The sequence below is a fragment of the Diabrotica virgifera genome, chromosome 4, assembly GCF_917563875.1.
Source record: "Diabrotica virgifera virgifera chromosome 4, PGI_DIABVI_V3a".
Classification (NCBI taxonomy): domain Eukaryota; kingdom Metazoa; phylum Arthropoda; class Insecta; order Coleoptera; family Chrysomelidae; genus Diabrotica; species Diabrotica virgifera.
Window position 1 is genome coordinate 41,820,649 of NC_065446.1, and position 15,693 is coordinate 41,836,341.

The window sequence follows — 15,693 nt, forward strand, 5'->3', positions numbered from 1 at the left end:
ATTGACGACAAAATTCGACGGATACCAGTCGAAAGAAAAAACTTGTTTTAGAAAGGGATTTAGCACAAATGACCATTTATTAAGTATGAAAATCCTTATAGAACGAGCAAATGAATACCACATCCCTCTATATACAGTGCGTCCATAAAGTAACGCATAAATTCGTTATTTCGTAAACCGGCGACTTTAAGGAAAAATCCCGAAACAGGTCGATTTTTATTTTTAAATTACGATTTTTGGCATATATATCATCCTCGTGACGTCATCCATCTGGGAGTGATGACGTAATCGATGATTTTTTTAAATGGGAACATGGGTCATGTGATAGCTCATTTGAAAGGGTATTCAATTCTCTATCCAATAATATAAACATTAACATAATTATTTATACAGGGTGTTCAAAAAACATTTTTTTAATTAAAATAAGTGAGACAAAAAGAAGAATATATGTAATTTATTTTAATTCAAAATGCATTTTACTACTGTCAGTAAAGAGAAAAAATATTTTATTTGACAAATAAACATTGATTTTCGTTTAAACGAAATGTTCAAACTGCCAAGAGACCGGTGGGTGGCAGTTTTAACATTGAATTTAAGTGAAAAACAATATTTATTTGTCAAATAAACATTTCTTTCCTGTTTTCTGACAAGAGTAAAACGTATTTTGAATTAAATAAATTACATCCATTCTTCTTTTTGTCTCAACTATTTTAATTTAAAAAATGTTTTTTTGAACACCTTGCATAAATAAATATGTTAATGTTTATATTAGTGAATAGAGAATTGAATACCCTTTCAAATGAGCTATCACATGACCCCTATTCTCATTTAAAAAATCATCGATACGTCATCATGCCCAGATGGATGACGTCACTAGTATGATATATATGCCAAAAAATTGGAATTTAAAAATAGAAATCGACTTGTTTCGGGAATTTTCCTTAATATCGCCGGTTTACAAAATAATGAATTTATGCGTTATTTTATGGACGCACTGTATAGTAGGCCGGGCCGAAAAAGGGCAAAAAAAATTTTTTTGGGAAATTTTAAACGGGCTAGTAAAACAAAGTTGTGTATGGTAGTCCTAATACTGTGTACCAAACATAGGCCGAATTAAAATATTTTTGACCGGGCCCCCGGGGGCCTAAAAATAAATATTTTTTTTTGCTTTATTTTTGGGGCGGGCTAGTGTCCAAAATATTAATATCGATGCTACTATCTCATTATAAAATTTTCATTATGATTTAAAAATATTTAAGAGCCCCCAGGACTAAAAATATAAAAGAGGGGTAAACAATTCATATTTATTTACTATTTTTGCGCTGTGAACTGTGCAGCTCTTTGCTTGAATCAATATTCGGCACGAAAGGTTGTTACATTTAACTATTATAAACATATTTAACATTATTTTGTATATTATTATTTATTTAACCCAGAACTCATCATGATGAGGTAGCTGCATGGCGAGTTCCACCCGCCCACTATGAGATGTATGTGATCTTCTGCATCGAAATTGATTTAGGGATTTGGGATACTATCAAAACGCAATTTTTATACCAGCCTTACTATATTTTAAAATTTTTCTGACAGCAACCTCTCTAATACGTTAACGTGAATCTGTTAACATACAAATTTGAATGACTTCCGGGTGTGCAAATTAAGCATTGTCTTGAATAACTTTATTGATAATTGATGAGACATTACTCGGAAAATCTCTCGAGGCCTATATTAATTTCCATAGATGCCTGGCACCATATTTTAAACTTGGCTGAGTTTTTATCTCAAACCTTATACGAGAATATACTTGTCTTATAATACAAACTCAGCTAAAATCTTTAAGCTTTCATAAGGATCAGTTGTAGCTACATAAACTCTAAGAATGCGGTTCGCTGTCGTGAACCAACGTGTTTGTGCCATCTTCTCTGGAATTCTCTCTGCCAAACTTTGAGAACATATTCCATCTCAAATTATTATTATTATAATAATTGGAGAAAACTATATAATTATATAGTTTGAATAAATACTGTGGATCTGGACTTAGATCATTTTCGTTTACAAGAGGCAGGATAGCTTCTATGGGTTTAAATTTAATAACAGGCATTTTTTCGCAATTGCAGGGAAGAGGGGATCCAATCAGCTCAGAATATGGATAGGGACCTTTTGTGCGGGCATCTAGTTTTTGCAGCAAATATCGCAAGGCAAGTTCAGTAGCGTGCAACGGGCATACATTCCACTGTAATGGTTTATGCACTCGCCTTTCTATAATTCCAATGATTCCACCTTCCAGCCGTATTGACATTTGTACCATCACATCGTATAACACTTAAACTGCTTAGATATATATTATGGCTTTGTAAATAATAATAGATATTCCTTCGACAATATCTATGACACGAGACTGGCTAAGAGCTAAGTACTCAAAATATAAATTACCGGGTCCTTCGATTAAAGCTATTATGGTCTTCAGTTTTCATAATTCGTCTCGCGGTTTCGAAGACCATGGTTTGATATTTTCTTTCATCACAGTATAGCCCTTTAATTGACTTGTTTAAATTTTTATTCTCGCGCTGGAGTTGCCGTCTGTTTTCCTTAACTCCTCTCCGAATTTTATTTTTGTCGATGACCAGCGTTGTATTATCTTTGAAAATTTAGTTTAGATCTTCTAAAACGGCATTTAAAAGCTTAAGTATTTTTTCCTGTCGACTGTATTATCTTTCTTTCGCTTAACAATAGAATATGACAACAGAAGCTTTTTTAATAGCCCCTAGCATTTTTTTTAACAAAATAAAAATTCTTTAAGGGCCGAGAGGCCCGGCTAATTACTTTTTAAACCGGCCCAAATTTGATATAGGATTATATAAATAGTAGTTCCAACTTTTAGCCACTAGCCTTGTACAAGAATTTGAAAAAAAAATTTGACCAAAAAAAAATTTTAAGAGCCAGGGGGCCCGGTTAATTATTTTTTAAACCGGCCCAAATTTGGTATAGCATTATATAAATACTAGTCACAACTTTTGGCAACTAGCCGTATAGAAAAACTAGAAAAAAATTTTTTCGGCCCGGCCTACTGTATAGCCTTCATAGATTCCGGAAAGGCTTTTGATAGTGTCGAATATTGGGCAGTGAAAAGTTCTTTGATTAACAGCTGAATTGACCACAGATATACAGACATAATAGCCAATATAAAGAAGCCACAACAACAATTAAAGTATACGAAGGAGCACAATCAATTCAAATAAATAGAGGCGTAAGACAGGGTGACACAATATCACCGAAGCTTTTTCATCAGGCTCTGGACGATATGCTTAAAAGATTAGAATGGGAAGAAAAAGGTATAAAAATTTGTGGACAACGCTTGAACCATCTAAGGTACGCCGATGAGAGCGTATTGATAACTGATAAAAAGAAGAATTATTTGAAATGATGAAAGAACTGGACATAGCCGGAAAGATAGGCCTTAATATGAATTACAGCAAGACCAAAATCATAACAAATACAGATTAGGACATCACAATGAGGATCGGACAAGATGAAATAGAACAAGTTCACGATTATATACAGGGTGAGTGGGGAGGAATATGCCAAACTTCAAGACTGTATAATATACGTAAAAATAATAAAAAATAACTGATATGTGGTTATTCGATTTTCATTTGTTTCCGAGATATGGGTGTTAAAATTTTTCTTGCCAACTGACGATTTATTTATTGCTCTAAAACCGGTTGAGGTGTGCAAATGAAATTGGGTGGTTTTTAAGACATAGTTGTTGCGCATGTTTTGACACACAATTAAGAATTTTCTGTTCACCATTGGCGCGCGTACGAGCAATAGTCTGAAATTTTTTAAAGAAAAAAATAGTACGCCACTGAGATATTTCAAATTAAAAATTATTTTTGAATTCCCTGTTCAATTTCTGACAAACAATCTATCTTCATGTTTGTTCATACGATGCTTCGTTTTCATGCAAAAAATAAAATACCTTAACGCTTACAATAAGTTTCTGCACATTCATACAGAAACTTCGTCGAAAACTTTGTAAGCGTTAAGATGTTTTATTTTTTGCATGAAAACGAAGCGTTGCATGAAAAAAGGGAAGATAGATTTTTTGTCAAAAATTGAACGAGGAATTCAAGAAAGGTTTTTAATTTGAAATATTTCAGTGGCGTACCATTTTTATATTTAAAAATTACAGACTATTATCCGTATGCGCGCCAATGGTAAATATAAGTCAAAATATGCGCAACAACTATCTCTTAAAACCCACCAAATTTCATTTGCACGCCTCAACCGGTTTTAGAGCAATAAATAAATCGTCAGTTTGTAAAAAAAATTTTAACACCCAATATCTCGGAAACAGATGAAAATCGAATACAGTCGAACCCGCTTATTGGAATAGCCTTCGTGCCAATCAAAAATATTCCTATAACCGGAATATTCTAATAACCGATCATTGGTTGCTAGTAGAAACGTTTCGGGGCCGTAAATTTCTATTCCTTAAACCGGGATATTCCTTTAAGAGGTATTCTAATAAGCGGGTTTGACTGTAACAACATATGAGTTATTTTTGATTATTTTTACGTATATTATACAGTCTTGAAGTTTGGCACATTCCTCCCCACTCACCCTGTACATCCGGGTCAAATTATAAAACTTAACAAGAAAACCAAACAGCAGAGACCAAAAGACGAGTTATACTGGCATGGGCGGCATTTGGAAAACTAAGCTGCATCCTTAAAAATAAAAGATATCCACAACATCTTAAGACCAAGATATACAATCAATACGTACTCCCTGTTCTCACTTACGGTTCCCAAACGTGGACGTTTACGAAAGAAAACGCGGACAATATCCTAAAAACGCAAAGAGCAATGGAAAGGCAAATGTTGCACATAAGACTAATGGATAAAAAGAGAAACGAGTAAATAAAAGAGAAAGGCAAAGTTAGGGATGTTAGACAAGAAGATGCAAAGTTGAAATGGAGATTTGCCGGACATACTATAAGACAAAAAGAAGACAGATGGAACGAAATTATTATAAATTAGAGACCGTGGGAATATAAACGAAGCAGCAGAAGGCCACAAAATAAGATGGGCAGATGATGTCAAGAAGCACGTGGGCTCTAGGTGGATAACTGTAGCGACAGACATAGAAGAATGGAAAAGGATTGGGGAGGCCCATTTTTTAAAGATGAACCGAAGAAGGCTAAATAGATAGATATACAGATAGATTAATTAGAAGTAATATTGAATCGCAGCAGGTGTTCAGTACTGTTACTAGAAAAGTGATGCTGGTTAGCAATTTGTTCTTAACGTAATCAAAGTTTTTCTATGTGACATCGTCAAAAAAAAGTCAGAATGCAAGAGAAATTCGATATTTATGAAGAAATAATTAAAAAAGCCAAAAAAGCAACTGAGAATCTGTTACCGAAAAAATCCAAAGAAACGTACGACAAGGAATTTGCCAAATTTGAACAATGGATGACAGAAAATAATACTGAATGCGTAAATGTCTGATTTTAGTTGTTTCCTATTGCAATAATTTATTTACGCCCGCGCGGGCATAAAGAATACCATTAGACAGTTCGTAACTAAGTAATAAATACACAATATTAAACAGGTATGACATAAAAAATTAAACAATACGGCTTATACAGATTATGTTAAGACAAAATGTAAGTAAAATAATAATTTTATAAAAATCTACAAGGAAAAAGTTTTCCTGTAGTTGGCTGTATACCATGTACAGTAAAACTTGTCAATAACGGTCACTAAAAATGACAGAACTATTGGCCGATATAAAAAGGTGGCCGCTAATACCAAGTTTTGTAGTCCACAAATTTTGGTTTGGGGAACTTTAAAACTGACCGGCTAGTTCAGGTGGTCGGTTTTGACAGGTGGCCGTTAAGACAGGTTTTACTGTAATACAAAAAACAATATGTGGGTCATAGCCCTTTACAAGTGATCCGTCAAGGAAACATCGGTTAAAAATGCTAACTTAAGCATGGATGTTAGAAATATTTCGTTAATACGCCCAGGTAACATCTGAGCTATGGTTGGACATGTTCACATAGTGACTTGCTGCCATACTGTCACTATGTGAACACGTCCAACCATAGCTCAGATGTTACCTGGGGAGTATTAACGAAATATTTCTAACATCCATGCTTAAGTTAGCATTTTTAACCGATGTTTCCTTGACGGATCACTTGTAAAGGGCTATGACCCACATATTTTTGTAAAAATATATCTTGGTGGTAAGCATGTAAATTTCACGCAAGCACTGATGATGATTGGTCAACCAATCGAAAACTAGTTCTGTGATGTAGCCCTTTTTAGGGATTTTAAATATATACCTTTTATAAAGGATTTTATTGTTTTTTTTTTGATAATTTTACGTTTTGTCAGATACTTTTGTAAGGACGCGTGTAGAGCTGACCCCGAAAAAAATGGTCGGAGGATTTGTGGTCCTGTCAGGAGTAGAGGTCAGTTTTCAGGTTGTCAGGACGTGTGTAAACGGTTTTACTCTAAATTTTATATGAAATTTCTTGTTTTCCAAAAGTAATATCTGGTTCAAATTCATTCATTTCGACAATTTACGAAAAACTTTTAATAGGTCAGTTAAAAAATAATAAAATATCCACGGCTTCAATACATAAATCACCCCGAACTCTTCTCAGCGTTGTTTTCAGTCATAAAAGAAAAATAACAATTTCAACATGGGGTTAAGGTAATTAAACTTTGGCTCTGCTTTAAAATAAAATCTTTTATAGCGCCTTCAAAAGTTTTAGCAGCCTACAAAAGTTTTATTTATAATGGTAATATAATTCTTTATAAAGTTACAATAAAATAGGAACCAACTTTTATTGTTATTATTAAGTTATAAAATGAAAAGCCATCACAAAAGGGCTATTTACGTATTTAGTTGCAAAATGACCATGTTTTTACAATACAATGGATTGCCAAATTATTAGGGACAGTCAAACAATTTTTAATTTTTTGAATTTTTTAGCAAGTAATTGGCTTTAAGGCTTGCATTTATGTTTTATATAAAATAGTGAGGTATTAAGGTCACAAAACCAATGAGTTTTGTTAGTAAAACGATTAATTTTTTTACAAAGAAATTTTTTAACAAAAAATCACTAATTTTAATATTTTAGTGATGCCACCCTTTGCTGCAATTACAGCTTCTACGCGTCATGACATGTTCTGAATACAGGCTTTTGCGTTTTTTACTTTATCGTACTACATACGCAGTATGAGTATAATAGATAAAGTTATAGGATCGTGCAAAAAATTTTTTTCAGATTTCACTTTTTTTCGACGTTTTGAGTCCCCCTGAGTCTAAAAAGCAAATAAAAAAAACATGTCGGAAGTATGTACGTGTGTACGTACGAATGTCGCCAGCGCCCAGCAAAAACTACTAAACCGATTTCGATGAAATTCGGTATGAGTAAGTTTAAGAGAATTTTGTCGAGAAACTAAGCTTTTGAAAAAACCTCTCAAAGGGGGGCCGAAATAGGGGGGTTATTTGGGGCCCATTTTTGCAAATTTTGACCGAAACGAATGAAATTTAACTTAAAGTTAGCTCATCGATAGGTAAATAGAAATACGGAATTTGACATTTCCAAATCCAAAATGGCGGCCAGCATGGCCGACCGCCCACCCGATACATTTCCCTACCAATCTAAAAACTTGTTTAAGATAAATTTAATTTGAAAAAACATTTATATATCCTAAAGATGGGGCTTTAACAAGAATATTATCGTTTTTCAGAAAAAGTTATGGGTTGCCTATATTTAAGGGGTCAAAATTTGACATAAATTTGAACTAGATTTTCTCAAATATGACTCCAAGGAATTTGTTTATCTTTTGATATTATTTTGATATCCTATCGGTAAATTGAATAACATTAGTCAGATTTCTTGACTCTTCATATGAGGGGAGTTATGAATTTTTTATAAAAAAAGATTCGAGTTCCCGTAACTACCTCTGTAATAGAAACTAAAATTTGAAATTTGGCAGACCTATATAGTATTTTGTTATCTATTAGCGCAATAAATTTTACCCACAATATGGCTTCCGGTTTAACCGGAAATGAAAAAAAAATCTTAATATTTTACATACGCCCTATATATTTTTACATATTTTGAAAGAATGTAAAATTATCTTTCCAATTACATAAAACTCGTTGCTAGAACTCAAAAACTCGAAAAGTTACAGAAAATTGAAATTTTGCTAGAATCTTGTGTGTGTCCCCTCTCACGCGATCATAGCAGAGCATTATTATAGGGCAGTCAATGAGGGTATTTGGCTCCGAATTCCATCCTACTACATCGATGTACTTGATATTTTCACAGTAAGTAGGGAATAGCTCAAGAAACAAAATCTACCCTATATACTATAGCGCTTTTATCTTGGGGCAATTCCCACCCCTTCAAGGGGGTGGAAAATTTATTGGTCAAAATAAGCATGGAAGTGGCTAGAGAACCTATTTTTAAGCAAAAACTGATCTATACTTTTTTTTAAGAACTCAATACTTTTTGAGTTATGCGTAGTTGAAAATTGGTCATTTTCATTTAAAAATGACACGTTTTCGGACGGTTTTTTGTGAATACCTTAAAAACTATGCATCAAACTAAAAACACTATATACATTTTTTTTTAATTATAAATAACAAAGAGATTCGTTCCTTCGTAAATTTTCTATTTATAATACAAAAAGAGATATGGTAGGTAAAAAGAGTTTGTTTTTTGGTGCATGTTCAAAGCGCTCATGCTTTTGTAGTGTTTGAAAAGGCCTTTAAAACGAGCACCGTTAAATGTCGGTTACATTCAAACTAAGCGAGATATGGTGCAAAAAAATATATGACTAATGTACTTTAAGGAAAAATGAGAAGTACATACATTTAACCACTCATTCACCAGAATTTAAATGCATTGTTTTTCTTTTGCAATACCTCTTAATACAGTGTTATTTCTACTTTCAAAAAGTTGGACGGGTGAAAAAAATAAGATCAAATTATAGAGCGAATTTTTAAATTTTCTTAAAATTCTTCCTTTTGCTCCATGCAATTCGAAAATAAAAATGTTCTATCCCCGAGAAGTGGTGAGAATCACCCCCATGATAAAAGCGCCATAGTATATAGGATAGACTTTGAATTAGCAGATTGGGCTTTGGGCTACTCCCAAAATTTCATTACAATCCATGCAATAAAATGCAAATATTGTAAACTATTAATTTCTCAGAAAAATGGACTAATTTGATATGAAAGTATGACTAATATTCTATTGATTTATGCAATAATCTATAGTGTGTCCCCGAACATTTTCTCAAATGCGGGAATTAATGATGCGTAGAACCATAAAATATTTTCAAGTATACAAGGTGTTTCTAAAATATCAAAATAACGAGTAACATTGTTATTTTTATAGAATGCCAGTATCTAGTACGATAACGATAATAGATCGGTACGATAAAGTTCTCGGGCGGCCCTTCCGTCCAGCGTTTTTTAAGTTTGGTTTATGATGCCATTCTTTAATAAGGGCATCAATCGACTGGTGATAAAATCTTTGTGACCCCCACAGATATACGAAAACGAAGAAGACCAGCAACCAAATGAATAAAGGGTATCACCAAGGCGATGTCAGAAAGAAATTTAAAAGAAGAAGACTGTCACAATAGACATAAGTGGCTATTGGGAAAGGAAAGGCGTAGAACGCTAGAAAACTGGATTAGTAGGTGTATATACAAACTCAACATGTGTAGTGTCCCCAATAATTTGACTACCCACTATATACAGTATGGTGCAAACGTTTGGAATAAATTCTATATTTCGTAAGCCGATGATTTTAAGGAAAATGGGGTGTAATGCTAGTTCGCCTCCATGTGGTGCACCCTGGGTAACGCTAAATGAACTAGCAAAAATTTGACGGCAGACGAACGAAAAACAAAAAACAATATCCTGCCAACATCACAGATCACAAACAGAAATCTTATCTATACGTAAACATACGATGGGAACAAATAAAGGTTCTTCTCAGAACCAACTGACTAGAGATATCGGACCGTGTATCCGAGTCTGTCACCTTAACATCGAGGGCACAAGCCAGGCAAAATGCCAAGTGTTGCAAAAAATACTACACGATAACGACATTGACCTGGTTGCCATACAAGAGACCCATACTGAAGACAAAGTCCAGCTTGATTTAAGTGGAAAGATACCTGGCTACGATTTACTGGGAGCCACCTATGATAAACATTACGGCGTCGCAACCTACATTCGCTGCAATATAGAAAATGGTTTCCTACTTTCTGCTTCCAATGAAAATAATATACATGAAGTAGTCACCAAGATTGGAGATATTACCGTAGTTAACATATACAAACCTCCAGCCACTATATGGAACCCAGAAGTGCTAAAGACTCATCCACATCCTACTATATACATCGGCGACTTCAACAGCCACCACGAAATGTGGAAGTACACCACGAATGATGAAAATGGGGAGGCACTAGTAGAATGGTCCGAAGAGCAAAACACATATCTAGTTTTTGATGCCAAAGACAGAGGAACATTTAAATCAGCTGCATGGAGAAAAGAATATAACCCAGACCTATGTTTTGTCTCAAAAGATACCAATGATAGACCACTAACAACTGCGAGAAGTGTCCTTGCAGACTTCCCACATACTCAACATCGTCCGGTGCTTATCACCATCGGAATATCAATTCCAATAATTAGATCATATCCTCGACCCAGGTGGAATCTTAGAAAAGCAAACTGGAAGAAGTTCTCTGAACAACTAGACCGGACCTTGAGCTGGGTCCATCCAACCAGCAAACATTATGAGAGGTTTGTGGGCGCAGTAATAAGCACTGCCAAGAAAACCATCCCTAGGGGGTATCGCAAAGAATATGTGCCTGGATGGACTGAAACATGTGAAGACTTATACACAAAGTTTCTCGAAAGTGGTGACCGAGAAATAGCCGATGAGCTTTTACACAACATCGATACAGCTAGACGCCAAAAATGGATAAAGACTGTCGAAAACCTTGACTTAAAAAAATCAAGACGGCAGGCATGGTCCTTGTTGCGGAAAATTGGAGGAGCTTACCAGCTAGAATCCAGAGAGTCTAAAATGTCTCCTAACAAGGTTGCCTCCCATATAGTATCTCTATCCAGAGCTCCACGAGATCGAACACATACTACCAACGTGAAAAGAGACTTAAGGGCATTAAAACAAATGAACAGAACGAACTCCGAATATTCAGCAAGAATACTTATTTCTAAAATCACACATGCGCTGAAAGAAATGAAATCAGGTAAAGCACCTGGCTTTGATGGTATCCATCCAGAGTTCTTGATACACAGTGGTGCATACACGAAACAGTGGCTTGCAATGTTCTTTAATGATATACTTCAGTCAGGTAACATTCCTTTCTCACTTAAGCGAACAAAGATAATTGCAATTCCGAAACCGGTCAAATCAAACGATAAGCCAGAAAACTACCGCCCCATAGCTCTACTCAGCATGGTATATAAACTATTAGAAAAGCTTCTCCTCAACAGAATTAGTCACAGAATACTAGAAAATGTCCCCATTGAACAAGCTGGCTTCCGCCCTCATCGAAGCTGTACGGACCAAGTGCTGTCATTAACAACTTTTATAGAAGCTAGTTTTCAAAAGAAACAAAAGACAGCAACAGTATTTATAGATCTAACAGCAGCATATGATACTGTTTGGAGACAGGGATTAATATATAAACTGGCCCGCATTATCCCCTGCAGAAAGATAATTAACCTCATTGACAACATGCTGACCAACAGAGCCTTCTAGGTTATAATGGGAAAGGAGACGAGTAGACAGATGAAACTTAACAATGGTCTTCCACAGGGTTCTGTCCTTGCCCCTTTACTTTTCAGCCTCTATATTGCTGACATGCCTGAAACCGAATCTCGGAAGTTTGGATATGCTGACGACTGGACCCTTGCAACAAGCCACCAATCTTTAGAAACTACAGAAATCACTCTCACGAATGACTTATCCATCCTCAGCGAATACCTTAAGAAATGGAGACTACAGCCAAGTACTACAAAACCTGAAGTATCAGCTTTTCATCTAAACAACAAGTTGGCAAACAGAGAATTGTGAGTGTATTTTAATAACAAGCTGTTAAAACACAATAAATACCCGAAATACCTTGGGGTTACTCTAGACAGAACGCTCACATTCAGAGAACACCTGACGAAAACAGCAGCAAAATTGAAAACACGCAACAATATAATACAGAAACTCTGCGGCACTACATGGGGGTCCACAGCATCAACATTAAGATCCTCTGCTCTTGGCTTGATATATCCGGTGGCAGAATACTGTGCTCCAGTGTGGCTAAATAGCAGGCATACCCACCTGGTCGACACCCAACTAAACCGTACTATGCGTATGATAACAGGCACAATTAAGCCCACCCCTAAAATGTGGCTACCTACCCTTAGTAATATAGCACCACCCAACCTACGCCGCGAACATGCATTGGTTAAAGAATATAACAAAATAATGGACAGTCACCAGCTTCTAGTCCACAACGACATCCCCGATATTCTTGGAAACCGTCTCCGATCCAGGTTACCCCCTCTACAATCTGCTTAAGCGCTGCAGCAATCCAACTTTGACTTAAATACCCGGAGAGTCTACCGGACATCATAGGGAAACCTTGCGAATTTGAACGTCCCCGTAAGATTTGGGCAGCCCTTAATCGAATTCGAACAAACTGTGGAAGATGCGCCGACTCCCTCCACAGATGGGGTAAACTCCCCTCGCCTTCTTGTGACTGCGGCGCTGCAAGACAGACGATCAGTCACATTGTTCAGGACTGCCCACGCAGAGCATACACAGGCGACCCTATAGACTTTGTAATGGCAACCGAAGGGTCAATCGAATATATAAAAAAATTGGACATCTGTTTGTGATGCATTGTATAATGCATAAATCTAAATATATTCTGTGATATACTTAAGCCATACGCTAAATAAATTTAAGGAAAAATCCCGAAACAGATCGATTTTTATTTTATGTTGTTGGTATATACATCATACTAACGACGTCATCCATCTGGGTGTGATGGAGTAATCGATGATTTTTTTAAACGAGAATAGGGGTCGAGTGCTAGCTCATTTGAAAGGTAATTTAATTCTCTACATAGCAATATAAACATTAGCATAATTATTCATATAGGGTGACCAAACAATTTTTTTTTATTTAAATTAATTGACACAAAAAGAAGAATTTATGTAATTTATTTCATTCAAACAACATTTAACTGCTCTTAGTAAACAGAAAGAAATGTTTATTTAACAAATAAACATGTTTTTCGCTTAAATTCAATGTTCAAGTTGCCACCAACCTGCCTCTTGGCAGTTCGAACATTTAATTTAAGCGAAAAACGATGTTTCTTTATAAAATAAACATTTTTTATGTTTTCTGACAGCAATAAAATGTATGCTGAATTAAATAAAATACATAAATTCGACTTTTGTGTCAATTAATTTAATTTAAAAATTTTTTTTGGACACCCTATATGAATATTTATGCTAATATTTATATTACTGAATAGAGAATTAAATAAAGTCGTTTAAATGAGCTAGGACACGACCTATATTCTCATTTTAAAAAATCATCGATTAGGTCATCGCGCCTAGTTGGACGACGTCACTAGTATGATATATAATATGCCAAAAAATCATAAATTAAAAATAAAAATCGACCTGTTTCGGGAAACAGGTCGATTTAGTCTTTTAGAAACTTAGTCTGTTTCTTAGCAGATGCCGCTAAGGCATCTCAGCCATTTCGTTCGTTGCAATCCGAGATTGCACGCATCGGAGTATCCTCGTTCAGTCAGAGAGAAGAGCACATGTGTCTACTGACGAGAGGCAAAAAAGTCCCAAAACTGGTATAGACGCTTGCTTCACCCTCTGATTAAACAAGAATATAATGCTGCTGTGTTTTCGGGATGCCACGAAATTGAAAATGTTTATACATTTTAATGTTTAATTTATTTACTCTATTTGAAATACGTAGGAAACCTTCTTGTTGGAGCTTTTACCACGCTGAGCAGATGGGACGTGAATTACAAATTGTTAAATTCCCTCATCTTACTATAGTTGACATCCGCACGGCTTATAATTTTTAAAAGCCTCGGCGTTGTTACCAGAGAAGGTTCCCACTGTTTTCAATCTGATGGGATGTGGAATGATATTTTAATATCGTTTCATGTATTATTAGGTTGAAAACTTAGTATGTTTCTTAGCAGATGTCGCTACGGCTTCCCGGCCATTTTGTTCGTTGCAATTCGAGACTGCACGCGTCGGAGTATCCTCGTTCAGTCAGAGAGAAGAGCATAAATATGTGTCTACTGACGAGAGGCAAAAAAGTCCCGAAACCGGTATAGACGCTTGCTGCACTCTCGGATTGAACTAGCTAGAATATAATGCTGCTGCGTTTTGGGGTTGCAACGAAATTGAACATGTTTATACATTTTTAATGTAAAATATATTAGTTTGTAGATACTTTCCAATAGCAACATTCCATCTGTATTTCAGTAACATTTTATTATTTAATAATTCCTAACATTATAGCTTGAGCGTAAAAAATAAATCTGAAATTTAAATAAAAATATTTAGCATTTTTAGAAATATTGAAATATGGACATAAAATCCGTTTAATCTATTTCCGAAATACATATCTCAGCTTTAGGCAGACGTTACGTCTAAAAGTTATTGAATGGGATATTGAACGATCAACATATTTATGAGTTTGATTTATGTAACTGTATGACTCACCTGATATCTCCCTTTTGCAGTGCAACTTCTTCAAATATTATCCGAATACGTTCCTTACGCCTAAAACAATAAATTTTACTCTACAGAAAGACATATTATATTATTAAATTTAAAATGAAAAGTATCCCTAAGTAGATATTACGTTATTATATTATTTTGTTTTTTAGTAATATGTTAGGAGATAATAATAGTTTTATTCATTATTTGCCAAAATAAATAGTACTGGCAGTAAACATTAGGTTTGTTCCATAGAGAAATAACAACTTGTTGTTATTTCTCTATGGTTTGTTCCAACACGACTGAGAACCATCCATGTAACAATCACCGTCCTGCGCAGTACCATGGAATATACATATTATTTCGTTCCCATGGAACCCATGGAACGTTATATAAGGCTGGTTCCAACTCGTCGAGAACCGTACAATGTACGGTAACGCTTCTGCGCAATATATATTTTTCAAATTAATTAAGAAAAATACATCACTATTTTTGGTTAAATAACAGAGAAACCAATTGTTGTTCTTTATTTATTTTTTGGCATATTTTAAACAAATGGCCATAATTCAGATCTTCAAACAAATATCCAGTACTTAGGATAGTGTCAAAATCCGTTCCAACACGTATCACCTTCGCCACAGCCACCGTACCGTAAGGGAACGATGCTAAGTCAAAGCATGCGCATAAAATCGATGCCAAACAGTTTCGTGATCGTTTTAAAACCGTTCAAAATTTACCCGTGTTGAGCTGGCCCCCCCCACTTGCAAAAATTAAAAAACAAATAGCCCTGATTTATGAGCTATTTATGAGCTCTCATATTCCGCAAACTAAAAATTTTGAGCTCGTTCCACTGAGCAG

At 35.1% G+C, this 15,693-nt stretch overlaps 1 protein-coding gene across 1 annotated transcript in view; it reads right to left on the bottom strand.

Moving 5' to 3' along the window:
* Positions 1-15,693, bottom strand: part of LOC114325498 (suppressor of lurcher protein 1) — a 933,155-nt gene that overhangs the window by 327,299 nt on the left and 590,163 nt on the right. The window contains exon 6 of the mRNA XM_050648175.1: positions 14,839-14,898. Coding sequence (XP_050504132.1) covers positions 14,839-14,898 — 60 coding nt within the window. The remainder of the gene's footprint in view (positions 1-14,838; positions 14,899-15,693) is intronic.